Raw genomic sequence first — 15449 nt, forward strand, 5'->3', positions numbered from 1 at the left:
CCTAACTTCTCTATTGTGGTTGGCTTCTCATAAGTTTTCATTAATATTTTGATATATGTATACAAGTAAAACAGCAAGGCTGTATTTGGGACAAGACTATGTCTCGGAGACTCACTACTAAGTGGGATCACTTCGATGCTCACAGCGGGTCTTGTTCTCATTCTCCAATCATCTTTGGTATCACTGGTTTTGAGCATAATCATTCAAACTTTGCCGGCCACAGCCATGACCACGAGGTCTTCCACAATGCATTTTCATTGAAATTAACCTATTGAATATTGAAATTTCTCTCTGTTGCATGACACTCCAGATTGAATTTTTGTCAATGTAAAAATTTCCATTTCTGAAAAAAATAATGGTGCCTATTGTATCGTTTGCAATTATTTTTTTATTTTGCACAAACGAAATATATATATATATATTAATAAATGTAAAAATAAAAAATAATTCTATTTCAGAAGTTAGTTTTAATATAAAATTATAACGACGCACCACCTAGTTTCAAAAAGTTCTGATGATGAAACAAGATATCTCCAGTCAATCGGTCAAGGTTAGCACATGGCAACCAGAAATATGTGGGGAATAACACGAAACAGGTAAATGGGTTTCTTCAAAGATTCATTTGTCAAAATTCGATTTAGCAACATTTGCATTTCCAACTTACCAACGAGCAACATGTGCAAATCTTGCACTACTGCCTGTTTGTAGAGTGTCACTGTTTTGTATTTTATTGTGTTTCGGTTCTCGGTTCCCTGACTATCTATTGGGTTGTTCGGAAAGTTCGTGGCGATTTTTGATAGCCGACAGTTGAGACACCGATTGACGCAAAAATGATTAGAATTGTATAAACCAATGAATATTACGATAAATGACCTTGAGACGCGTCCGTTACAAAAAAACCGTTAAGATTATTCAAATAGCGTTTAATTTGGCTCATTGCAAAAATGGATGCGAACAACGTGCATTATCGACACTTGTTTCTTTTCTTTTTTCGTAAAGGCAAAAATGCTGTACAAACAGCAAAAAAGATATGTGATGTTTATGGTGGGAGTGCTGTATCAGAATCAACTGTTCGAAAGTGGTTTGCAAAATTTAAAACGGGTAATTTCAGCCTTGAAGATGCTCCTCACTCAGGAAGACCTCCTGTTATTGAAGAGGACCAAATCAAAGCATTATTGGATGAAAACCCTCATTACACAACTCGAGAGATTGCAGACATAGTGAAGTCATCAAACAGTACTGTATTTCAACATCTAAAGAAGCTCGGATACGTGAATCGTTATGACATTTGGATACCTCACGACTTAACGGAAAAAAACTTACTGGATCGCATCTCCATTTGTGATTCTCTTGAAAGACGAAATGAAAATGACCCTTTTCTGAAGCGTTTAGTGACAGGTGATGAAAAGTGGATCATTTATAACAACATCAGCCGAAAACGATCGTGGGGTAAGAAAAATGAATCACCATTAAAAACTCCAAAGGCCGGTCTTCATCCAAAGAAGGTCATGCTCACTGTCTGGTGGGATTGGAAAGGAATCCTGTACTACGAGCTGCTTCCACAGAATCAAACAATTGATTCTGATAAGTATTGTTCCCAATTGGATAAGCTGAACATGGCAATTAAAGAAAAACGTCCGGAACTGGCCAATAGAAAAGGCATTGTGTTTCACCAAGATAATGCCAGACCTCACACGTCTTTACGAACACGCCAAAAATTATTGGAACTAGGCTGGGATGTTTTACCCCACCCCCCTTACTCACCCGACCTTGCCCCGTCAGACTACCATTTGTTCCGTTCTCTACAAAATTCCCTTCATGATAAAAACTTTGATACTTTGGAAGCTTGCAAAAACCACGTGGATCAGTTTTTCGCAGAAAAAACTGGAAAGTTCTACGAAGAGGGTATCATGAAGCTGCCCCATAGATGGCAACACGTCATTAAAAACAATGGCGCATACATAATGGAATAAAAGTATATTTTTAGTATTAAAACAATTTCTTTTATTTCTCTTAAAAATCGCTACGAACTTTCCGAACAACCCAATACAAGTCTCGTTTTTTTTATGCACACATGATTTGGGCACCTAATACTCTGTGCCAAATTTAAACTCCTCACATGTACAGTACTCCTCCATACCTCTAAGCTGATAAGACAGCAGGCAGTACGATTTTATAAACAAGACATAGTCTTGTCAATAATATATCAAAATATTAATGAAAACTTCTAAGAAGCCAACCCAGGCCTGAATCCAGGTCTTTCAGAATAACAGTTTGAAGTATTTAGCTACTTCAGTCATCCAGTCTCAATCCAGAAAAAATTTGTCTATCTTAATTTGTTATAATATAAATATAATATAAACCAGTTTTAAATGGTTAGATTGAACAGGATTGATGAAATAAGGCAATGCAATACATGGACAATATGCTAAGGGTATACCTTAGGAGACCTGAAGGACTTTCTATGAGAAAGTGACCTACATACTCTCAAAAGAATGTCAAAATGTATTATTTTTATGGCCGTCTTTCCAATAAACATGCTGTTATTTTCATAAATCACACATAAAATTCTTATTTCTTTATACAAACAAAATAATCAAATTTTGGTGAATTTACCTATATAAAACCAAAAAAAAAACCAGCAATTTTTGATCAATAAAGATATTATAAGTGTAAAACTTAATTCTTTTTTTTTCGTTAAATTTAATTTACAGTTTATAAATTTAAAATGGAATAAATTTACAATGGCAATTTTTACTTACCTATGAGTAGATGTTGGCTGTAATGTAATAGTTATCATAATCAATGGAATAAATTCAGAAACTTCTTGATGTACACTTTGTTTATATAATTGATACATTAATACAACAATAATAGGTAGTTCAGCTAATACTTTTAATGATAAAACAGCTTTGGGAATGATGTTATACTGAAAATAAATTTTAATTTTACTTATGTCGAATTGAAATAATATTGTTAAAATTTATTTTTTGTTTTTTAACATTAGTAAGTAAATATGTTTTGCTAGCTATCATTATTTTCATGTTTCTATAGGCATAAATTTAAAAAATTATATATTTTGTGAATTCAATGTAGCTTTTTAAAAAAAACTAATATTTCAAATTCTAGACATAAACTGTTTTTCTATAAAGAGAATCAACTTATATTTAAAATGGAAGCATTTCTTATAAATATTAAATGTCCAGAATTTTTCAGTTTACAGCTAATTCATCTTAAGAGATAATATTTGAGTGAACAGAAGAGCAAATCATTTGCTTGTATTTAAGAAAAAAACATTTAAATTTTATATTTTAAATGGTGTGATCAAAAACATTTACTCCCTGAAATATCACATATTTATTTAATATTTATAAGAAAAGTTTTAATTAAAATTTTATAAATTTTAAGAAATTAACATAAATAATGAATAGATTTAAATGAATAAAAAGCCATTAATTATATACTATAATTTATATTTATAAGATTATTTGTTGATTTTATGTTTTTCTGAAAAAAATTTAAATAATAAAATAAAAACAGATCATATCTACTCTATTTAATGCTATCTTTTTTATTGCTTTATCTGATTTATATTAATATAAATCATGAAAAATCTTTCATATTAAGTTTTAACTGTCATTAAAACTTAATATGAAGGACTGAAAGACAACTTACAGTCAATATTGTAGCATCTTGATTTTTTTTCTCAGTCTGAATATTGGTTATTGTAAATGTTTCCATTAGCAAAGCACTTATATTTACTTCAGAAATATCCTTTACTTTCAACGTATGACGAGGTTCAAAAATTTTATTTAAATGATTAGGTAATTCTTTATAAATATTCTTTACAAATTGTAGGAATCTTTGAATCTGAAAAATTTAATTCTTTATTTATAAATATAAACTTAAAATTTTAAAGTGACAATTCTAATCATAAAAAATAATCAATAATATCATTAAATATAATCAATGAACACAAAATGACCTAATGAGAAAAGGAATATAAATACAATTTAATGTTTCTGATTTAATTCAAAAATTATCATTTTGTATGTAAAATGATGTATGGACAGATTACCAAAAGCATAGAAATCATATTTATTACAATTTTAAAACATACAGATCCACCTTCAGACTTAGTTACATATTCTACTCTATCTGGTACACTGTTCATTAATTTTTACTACACTCCCTGATATAGCTCTCCATTCTTCGCTCAGACACTGACCAAATTCTATCAGATTATATGATCAATTTGGCCTGCCTCTTATTTGTATCTCTAATTAATCTCGTAGATGCTCCATGGAGTTGAAGTCTGAAACTCAGTTGCTAGTCAATCAATCAATTTAATATTTTTCTTCTCAAATCAGACATTTTTTTTTTGCACAGAATATGAACATGAAGATTATTATAGTGGAACATGTAGAAGCTATTGCTGAAGAATTGCCACAATGTAGGCAACACAGAATTCTCCAGAATGTCTGTAATGCATTGCATGCAGTAGCCTTTCACAATAACTAAAGGTCTAACACTGTTCCAACTGAAACATTTCAAAACCATTTCACTGTAAACACAATGCATTCATGCATTAGGTATGCATGAATGTAGGTATGCTCCTGGTATACACTTCACCATTGAATGACAAAACCTGAAACTCCACAAAACATATCTCTAATTCTCTTGCAACCAGCCAAAATGACTACTGCACTATTTGAGTACAGGTCTAATATTCATTATTATTACTTTTTGGATTATGAGTAGCAACTCTACTAGAGTTATGCAGCTCAGAACAAATGGTTTTACTGTGCCATCCAACTGAGGCATTAAATTCCTGAGTTATTCTTCTGCTCTTTGGATATGCTCTCTTTATCATTTCCTTTAGCAGTATAACATATAGTAAATTTAGAAAGTCCTAGCTTCAGGTAACACACATAAGTTAGAAGATTCTTTGTGAAACACATACAGAAAAGTGGCATAGATGGCATCCAACAATTTGGATGCCATCTATGCCACCTTTCCATGAATATCAACAATATCTAGAAATGCTAAACTGAGATAATTCAGTACATCTAAGCATAATTTGCAAATGCTTCACAAATGTTCTGGCTTATGTAAACCTGCCTACCGACACATGGTAATTCATTTCAGGATGATAGGGATGTCCACATAATTACTTTCAAGAAGTGTAATTCATTAGATACTAAATAATAGTCCAATAAATATTAATATATAGTAATAATTAAAATAAGCTAAATTTTAATTTAAAATAAAATATTATAATATTCTATTTTATGCTATATATTAATAAAATGTAATATTCTATTATTAATTAGCATGAATGTTTATTAGCATTTTTTGTCTTATGATATTGCCTGTAGAATAATTTCTTACTAAACATTAAACATAACTCAAAATATGATAATCAAGCAGGATGCAAATAGCCAAATGCCATACTTAGAATGAAAAAAATGTGTTTTTATATACAAGGTGAGTTTTTTATCTTGAAACAATGAAATATCTTAATTGGATCTCATTATTTCAGAAAAAGGTTTAGACAAAATTTGTAGGGTTTTAAAGAGGCAATCAATCAATGACCTTGGATTTGACCTTGACCTTCAAGGTCATTTGAAGATCAAGTCTGTTTTTTTCAATGGGAATACATATTAAAAAACTAGCACACATAAATTGGAACTATATACTAAACCAACAAAATTCACACCTAAATGCTAATTCCAGCAGTAAATGAACAAGTAACTTTAATGCTCAAATGTTTTTGGCCGTCTTTCAGAGGCCCTTGTCGGGTAAAATGCACAAAACAGAAAAAACAGCTCTATCTTTTCAAAAGTTTTAGCTTTCGAACACAGCTGTGTTCTAATTTTTTAAACATTTAACCAATGTTCAATACAAAGATCATTACGTAATACAACATATGAATAAATTAATTTTTAAATAAAGTTATAAATAAATTCATTAGTAATATAATATATGGTGTTGTAAAAGTTAGCCCAATGTTTTAACGTATAAATGATGTTCGATAAGGAAAAGTGTTTCCTTTACAATGCCTAATGCTAAATGCCTAATTACAAATCAAAAATTATCATTATACTTTGTGGCATTGTAAATAATACATCCATGATTGTGGAACCAGAATGTAATTGGAGTTAATGCAACCTCCCTTCATGCCAGCTATGTAAATTTCAAGATCCTCCAACAAATGTAAGTCATGTCAGTCAAAAGTCCTGTGTAAAAGAGTAGCTTTATCCCAACGAGAAACCCCACATTCAGTAGTATACTGGGCTAGTGCAGTATTATACTTCCCCTTAGACACATCATATTTGTGGTCCCGTATTCTAGCGTCTAGTGATCTGTATGTGGATCCAATGTATGTTATACGTCTATTGAAACGTTCATCTCGCAACAGAATTCGGAACACTCCTGGCGCTTTCTTGTCATCAGACTTGTTTTTTGCATTAGATAAGTGTCGAAAAATGTTCCGTTTTCTCTTATAAGTTAAGCGCAAGTTTAAATCCTTAGCAATTCTATTATAAATTTGTTGGAAGGACAGCTCGTAAGATATAACAACCCAATTGCGCTCTGCACACTGGTACAGAACACAATCATGTTGGTGGTAGTTGTAGATAGCTGGTTGGCAGTGAGCCTGTTTATTAAGGACTGGTGGTACCAGTGTGCAGATCCTATACATTTGACGTGTTTCAGTTCATTGTAGAGATCAGAAGTTTCCAAGCAATGGGAGTAAGCCCTTGAGACTAGAGCCCAGAATGCCACTACCTTAAAAGGCCAAGAGTCTGCTAAGTTAGAGGTATGACGAGAGGAATGTACGTGGGTTTGCAGTAAATAGACGTGGTTAAATTTTTATTTGCCACACGAATCTTGATATCCAAGTAATTAACTTGTGTGTGTTAGGCATTTAGTTTTAAGCATTGTAAAGGAAACAATTTTTCCTTATTGAACATTGTTTATATGTTAAAACATCGGGTTAACTTTTACAACACCATATATTATATTACTAATGAATTTATTTATAGCTTTATTTAAAAAATAATTTAATCATATGTTGTATTATGTAATGATCTTTGTATTGAACATTGGTTAAATGTTTAAAAAATTAGAACACAGCTAAAGTTTGAAAGCTAAAACTTTTGAAAAGATAGAGCTGTTTTTTCTGTTTTGTGCATTTTTCCTAACGAGGGCCTTTGAAAGACAGCCGAAAACATTTGAGCATTAAAGTTACTTGTTCGTTTACTGCTGGAATTAGCACTTAGATGTAAATTTTGTTGGTTTGGAATAGATATTTTTGACCCTACCAATGAAAAGAGCAAGAAATTTTACAATCAGATATACCTGACATTAAGGTCTAGGTCAAGATCGTTTTAAGGTTAAAATTAAAAGCTTTTTCTAATGGGAAACGAGACTCTTTAGTACTGGAATAGACAGGGAGATAAAATTTACATTTTTTCACAACCTTATTACTTTGACCTTTAAAAGCATTCACTACTTTTAGCACTACTCAAGAGTAATGACATGGACATAGTAGTTTTTTGCTCCCTTTCAGTGAGTCCCCTTGCCACTCACTATCAAGGTGCTTAGTTTTCGGTGGGTCACTCTACTTCTCACCGTTGCTTCAGATATTGGTTTTGAGAAAAAATTTTATAACAAATGTTCAAAATAATGTCCTTCCACTTCAATGCATTTGTTGAGCCACACTTCAAATGATCGTGCTTGAGATGACCTTCAGAGATCAAATTTGGGGTACTCAAGGTTATGGCTGATTGTGAAATTTCTTGCTCTTTCCGTTGCCAGGGTTGAAAATATGTATTCCCATTGAAAAAACAAACTTTACCTTCGAATGATCTTGAAGGTCAAGGTCAAGGTCACCAATTGATTGTCTCTTCAAAACCCTACAACTTTTGTCTAAACCTTTTTCCAAAATAATGAGATCCAATTAAGATATTTCATTGTCTCAAGATAAAAAACTCACCCTGTATAATGAAGTAATAGGCAGCATCAATAAATGATTTTCAATCTGATACAAGAATTTCAATTGAATTTATGAAAAATGGTTTTTTTGAAATATCACAGTTATCTAACAGTTTTTTTCAGCAAGATTTTTATCAAATACTAAATTTAACCAGTCTTTGAAATATCACAGTGATATTTCAGACTTGTAAACTAATTCAAATAGATGAATTCTATCGATTTCATTGTTTTTATTTTGAATTCTTACATTTAAGGATATGATCAGATCTTATCAGCTATCAATCATATATGCTCAACTGAATTGGTGAAACAACACTACAGGAGCACCATCATTGATAATTTGTCATCATATCATTACCCTTAAATGATCAAAATCTTGTATCCATGTAAAATAGCACTACAGAAAAAGTTAAATGTTATACATGACTATTTTAAGAACTTGGCATCAAAAACTAATTCAGATAAATTACCAATAATGATTAATAAAATTAAAAGTAGGATAATAGTTCATTTCAAATTGAATAATAGAAAAAAAATCCAGTGTCTTATATAATTTCACCCTTTTCACATGTCAGGAATCTGACCATGCAAAAATTGTCCATACCTCTGGCAGTAGTACAATTATAAAATTATAATTAATAAAATTAAAAACAATGATAATTTTATAATTATATCACCATCAGAAAGACATTTATAAACAATTTATGCATGATGATGTGGAAGAGAGCCTCCAAAGAAAAATCAACAATGCAATGTAATTTTGTTGTTCCCAAAGTGAGAGAAAGAAAAAAATTATGAGGACATAGAAAAAAAATACTAAAAAAATTTACAATTTTTAATTTAAAATCAACAATATTTGCATTATTGTATTATCAATGTATTATTTCTTTTTGAAGTGAAGATCACTAATGCCTTTTTCACAATTTACATGATAGAAAATTGTCAAAAAAGAAAACTATTTTTGTTCTAGTAATCTACCCTTAATTTCAAATGCTCAATAAACAAAACCCCATATAGAATTAAATTCAAATTTTTCTATGGTATTTTTACTTATAGGAAAATACCATATAAAAATTTGTAGTTTTTCTTTGGTTTTCATAGCAATTGGGAAACAAAACTTTTTTTATTTTTTTAAGCACAGAAAGAGTGCAGAAAAGTTTAAAAATTGTTTAAATTTTCACTGTTACATACAGAAAGAGAGAGTCAATAATCACTAGAAAGTGATAATGGTTTTGCTTTCTGTAGAATAACATGGCAAATAAAAGGAAATCATATTAAACACAAATCACCTACAATAAATAGAGGCTTATCTTTTAAAAAGCTTTCAGATATCCATAAATATTTAACTTTTGAAAAAGTACACAAAGGGAAAACAGCTAAGAATGAGATGATATAAGACCAGAAAACAATTTGTCATCCACCATACCAGCACCAATCTCCAAATTCTAAAATTATTCTAACAACACTAATAGAAGCTATTTGAATTTCTGTTTTCTAAAAAGAGAGATGCTATATTTTTGGAAAATATATATATATATATATTTTTGTTTTCTCTTTGTTTTCCATCAATGGAATTTTTCCACGTGTACACATGCTTAATATTTAATATGTGGACTGAAAAAATAAATGAAACAGAATTTTCCATGTATTTTATTTCTATATGCTGACACAATGAAGTGACTTTTTTCAAACACTTGGCAGGTTATTCATCTTTACTCAGTTATCAAAAAAATATTTTATTTCTATTATTTTCATTTAATTTATTACTGATTTGTGTCACTCTTATTATAAAATTGAAATGATTATCTGAACTGAGCAGCTCCATAAAAAGCTAATTTCATTTTTTGGTTTTTAATGTGACAAACACAAATTAGAGTAAAACATCAATAAACTTACCAGTTATTGTTATATACAATGTGTTTATTGCCCATTGCAGTATTAAATTTAACATTTAATTATTGTTTTGTTCCATTAGCAAATGCAACCACTTGTTTGGAAATAAAAATAATTTCCTTAACTCACTAGTGTTTTGATGGCCATAAATATAAATGGTTGTAAAGACTAACTACAGTGGAACCTCTCTTTGATATTTGCCATATTTTGATGACTCCCCCCCATATTCATCAGTATTTTTTGTATTCATCGTCATTCCCAACACCGACAGTGGTGCTACAATCACATGCCTGTGCCAATCAGCTAGCTGTGTTAACTTAGTGTTGCCAATTTAGCTAATTTTTTGCTAGATTTAGTGGATTTATGAACAATCTAGGTATGCAAATTACCTAAATTATAATGGCCTAGCTATTTTTATAATGCTATCTAGCTACAAAAAATCAAACCATTTTAATGGAAACAATACGATTTGAATACTGTATTTACTCATGTATAAGACGATCTCACATATAGGATGAGGTGTGACTTTTAAGATCAAAATAAAGAAAATTAGATATATTAATACAATTCTAATTTTATTTTGTTAAATCACAAATAAAATATCAAATTCACGTAAACGTACACATTGTTCTGCAAAAATTACTGGCATTTTAAACTTTAAGGAAAAATCTTGTAAAATCACCAACATAATTTGCTTATGCAAAGCCAAACAATCAGGAACTATTTTTTGCCAATTCTTAACAGTTGATTACACTTACAAGTTTCTCCAAATTCTAATTTCCAAATTATCATTTGTTTTCATCTGGGAATGGATTAAAACTTATATTGGGCTCTCGTGTAATTTTGGAATTTCAATTTGGAATTAAATTCAAAAGCTTTGTCTTTTCTAATGCTATTCATCTTTACTTTTGACAATATACAAGAACAATTCAAACGACCCAGATAAAATACTTTTGTTTTTAAACATCATAGGGTGAACATCTGGTAAAAAATGCAAATACAGTCACAAAAATTATTGTAAAAAGGCAAAAAATCCTTCGCTTGCACTTATAGGATGATCTAGGTTTTTGAAGCAGTGAAAAAATGATTAAAAACCTCATTTTATGTGCAAGTAAATATGGTATTTTTATTAAAATGTCTAACTATAAATTTGAATTTTGAGTTAGCAATACTATGTCAGCTAGCTGTAGTTAATCAGTCTGCTTTGTGGAGTCATCATGTCTGTTCTTGCTTTCTTGCAATGATTATTTTCAAAAACTCAAGTTCCAATGGCTCCAACAAAGCACAGTGAAGATAAACAGCAAAAAAAAAGAAAGCTGTTAGAACAACAATAGAGATTAAAAAAAATTATTGCTAAGTCTGAAAATGGACTAAGTAAAGAGGTTGTGGCCAAAATTTCCATCTCTAAAACATGAATGTCAAACGTCATCTTGTAGGCCTAGAAGTTTGACAATGGTGTTTGGAACGTCGTTGGAATAGTGCTCGATGTTCCAAACACCATTATCAAACTTCTAGACTTACAAGATGGTGGCGCTCAATGCTCAACATTCACATTTTAGAGATGAAAACTTCTGCCACAACCTCTCTAGTGTTTCCAACTTAGCCAAAGAATTTAATATGCCGAGATCATAATTGGAATTACCTAATGTTTTAATTGATGGTATGTCTTCTTCTAAACAATAATGATCTTACTCTTCTTCCCCTTTACTACTATACTGTATTTATTTAGTACAATAAAGATAAAGTTTTACAAAAAACAAAATTTTTATTCTTGTATATTTTTTTAGGATGGGAACGGATTAATTGAATATCAGTTATTTATTATGAGAAAAACTGTTTCTATATTCATCATTTTCCATATTTGTTAGATCCTTATGAACAGATTACTGACAAATATAAAAGTTCCACTGTATATAGTATAATGATAATGATTTGCACATATTTATATGTACTGTAATTCTATAAACATATATTGTTTTAAAGCTATATATAAAGTTGCAATTGTATGCACCATAGTCATAACTTTACATATAGTTTAATATCTTAATATTTTACCCATAATTTAATGTAATCTTTTTTTTTTATCATTTGTTCAGACAAATGCTGTTGAAAATGTATTAAACAGATTATCACAATAATTCCTCTTATTCTGTCTATCATTACAATAATAAAATTTTCATTATATTCAATTTATTGTATTGTCACATTAATGATTTTAAATTAATAATTAAGACTGTATACTTACTTCGGGACTAAACTGAGGACGAAACTGTTTATGTAATTCAATGATTATGCGTAAGCATACTAAAACATTTTCTTCATTTTCTATCTACAATTATAAAAATAAAAACTAAATTAAACTGGAAACATACTAAGTTCTAAACATTTCTTAAAATAATCTCTAATTTAAATTTTGTTATATTTAACTTTCACAAGAACATGTACAATACTGAAATATAAATAATCATTTTGATCAATTTTAATTGTAAGTTTCTTTATAATTTTAATATTTTTTTTCTGATTACATTTATATCATTTATTTATTTTTATATTATATTTTTATTATTCATATAAAATATCAGAAATCATTTACACAAATACCTTGTATTATAAGTATTCCTCAAGTTGTCAGATACAAGAAATCTTTATTCACAAAGTACATTCATTCATTCAATTTTTATTAAGGCACAAACACGCATACTCAATACCGTCAAAATATAGCTGAGTGTAACATTTTTACAGTATTTATGGTATATAAATATAAAGAAAGAATTAACATCTAGATGGAATGGTTGTACCATAGTTGTTACATGAGTTGCAATGAGTAATGGAATTACAGAAGATAAGAATAAGTAGTTACATAAGGCATAATTTATACAAAAAGACAGATTGAATTGCAGGTATTTGTTTACAGATTGACAGAGTAGAATAGATGGTGAAGATTGATACGACACATGGTAGTGGCATGAGGTGAGGTACCCCGCCACCTCAAAGTACACTGTACCTTATGATATTGAAACAATGTCATAAATACTACAATAGCTAATAGCTCTCACAAGTCAAAAAACTGGGAAAAGATGGTGGCCAAATATTTTTTGTAGAGTTGACTTTGTATATAATTATATAAATTTCAAATTTATTTACATAATTAAATGATTGATTATTCATTATAAGAATCTGATTTAGAAATTATATACCATTAAAAAAGTTTCTATTATAATTATTCATTTGATAATTTAAAATATAAAAAAATAATTAAACTTATTTGATATTTCTGTAATTCATAATAAAAATGTTATTTATCAATATCTATGTTACAGATAATTAAGTGAATAAATTTATAAACTATAATAATCATTATATATCATCAAACATTATTTAAAACAAATTATTATTGTATTTAATAAATGCATAACATTAATATTTTAAAATTATTTACCTCTAATAATTGGAACATTAATGATAATATTTGCCTGGCATGAGGTTTCAAATGATCATTTGCAGGTATACGATGAATTATTTCAAGAATTAATTTTCGTAATTGCTAAAATAAATAATTTTAGTAATTACCTATTATATACAAAACTCTCTCAGTACAGAATAATTAAAAAATAATATAATCCTTTCAAGTATTAATACTTTAATATAAAATATGTTATTAGGAAGAATGAATTTTAAATATAAAAAAATTACTTTAAATGAAATGAAATATTAATTGTAATTTAATTTTATGTATTATCTAATTTTTCCAAAATAAAAAAATTACTTTTACCAAAAGCAGTCAATATTTGTAAAGTTGTTAGATATCATTTCATTATTTGAATTAATCTTAAGAATTTTATTGCATTATAAATATTATCAGAATAAATTTAATTATAAATACTAACTTGCACATTATGTTCTGCAATAAAATAAGGTTCTCCTTCTTGTAAAATTTTTAAAAATATTTTCAATGCATGTTCAAGAAATGAAGGATACTGTGGTGATGATACAATTGTCTAGAAATACATAAATAAAAAATATTTAAATGATTTTGAATTAATCAATCCTGAAATGTAAACACATTATATTATAAAAATTTGAGGTATTATATATGCTAATATAACAAAAATATAATATAAGGTAGGAGCCAATTATTGCACAGGAAGTTTGGACTGTTATTTTGATCAACTGAAATTTTTTCCCCAAGAAACAACTAAGTTATCATCTAACTCTAAGTGATAGTTTAATTCTTGGAAAGAAAAAAATTGGAGTTAGTCATAATACTAGTCCAAACTTGGTGAGCCATAATAAAGTCTCTATCTTACTAGGAAATGCCCAACTGTGGCATTTCACGTTACTCAATGGTGTAGTTTTGTAATTTAAGATCATATATTATTTTAAAAAATTCTTTTAAGTTAATATTTGTTTATTAGTTGTTTTAATATAGCTTTAATAACAATTAATTGATATTATGACAAAATAAGTTTAATATAATAAAAAACAAATTAAAAATAATAAGTATCTTCAAACCTAAGTATATGGTACTTAAAATCATTCAAATGCCATTTTATTGTATAGGCATGAAGAACTAAACTTTGATGCCTCAAAATAAAAAAATTAATTTTTAAAATTTTAAATATTTCTGATAAACTCAATATCTCTCTGCACTAATTTTACTAATTAAATTAAAATTGCTTTCATTTTTCTGTAAGAAACTTGTTTCTACTCATAAACGATGTTAGTAAATGAGTGAGCCTTTGTAGCAATGTAACTTTATTACACTATACGATTTAAGTTATAAAAACATTATGTCTAGCAAAAAAAAATATGTCTACATATCTGCACATATATACATATTTAAAGTGTATATTTCAAGCTGTAAATAATCTACCACCTTTCCTTTTTTTTCTTTCTTAGCACTTTTCACTCTAGAGTAAAGCATTAAGAGAACCTTTCTTCATAATCCACCCATCACAGTCTGACAAAGCTCACAATAAAAGTGGCTATAGTCAGGGGTGCAGAATATTTTCAAAACCCAAAATTTTCCCAAAAAATTGTTGTACATTATAGCATACAAAATAAAATTTTATGAACAAATTTATAATTTCTACTAAACAGTTTGAAATATTCTAATTAAATCATACAAATAATTAAAAGGCCTACTGTATAATTTGCAATACAACACTAAACTGATAAAGTAACATAAAAATTTTTAAATTAAAAGAATAATTAAGCACTGTCATCATAGGATAACATATACAATTATAACTTGACATAATAAGTTGATTAATAGAAAAAAATTGAAGTCAAATGCAACAGGCATCATCACTAATGCCATGCATGACCCTATTTTTACCATAAGGTGGGGACTTTTAATTTAATTTTCAAAAGTGCAAAATTTCTTTATAATGACAGTCATACAATTTTTTCCTGAAAAATTATGTAAGAAACACACCCGATTTTTCATAAGGAAACAACTTTTTTTAAAGTTTTTGACTGACTTTTCCTTTTTGAAAATGTGTCCATATTTTGTTATTTTATAATAAATGTTAAAACATAATGTTGAAATATAGCTA

The 15449-nt window shown here is 28.6% G+C and overlaps 1 protein-coding gene across 1 annotated transcript in view; it reads right to left on the reverse strand.

Moving 5' to 3' along the window:
- Positions 1 to 15449, reverse strand: part of Nipped-A (Transcription-associated protein Nipped-A) — a 188985-nt gene that overhangs the window by 145600 nt on the left and 27936 nt on the right. Inside the window, 5 exon segments of the mRNA XM_067281093.1 lie at positions 2763 to 2929; positions 3676 to 3870; positions 12137 to 12220; positions 13331 to 13435; positions 13779 to 13889. Coding sequence (XP_067137194.1) covers positions 2763 to 2929; positions 3676 to 3870; positions 12137 to 12220; positions 13331 to 13435; positions 13779 to 13889 — 662 coding nt within the window.

This window comes from Centruroides vittatus, unplaced genomic scaffold (genome assembly GCF_030686945.1).
Source record: "Centruroides vittatus isolate TY-2023 unplaced genomic scaffold, ASM3068694v2 contig_905, whole genome shotgun sequence".
In the NCBI taxonomy this organism is placed as follows: Eukaryota; Metazoa; Arthropoda; class Arachnida; order Scorpiones; family Buthidae; genus Centruroides; species Centruroides vittatus.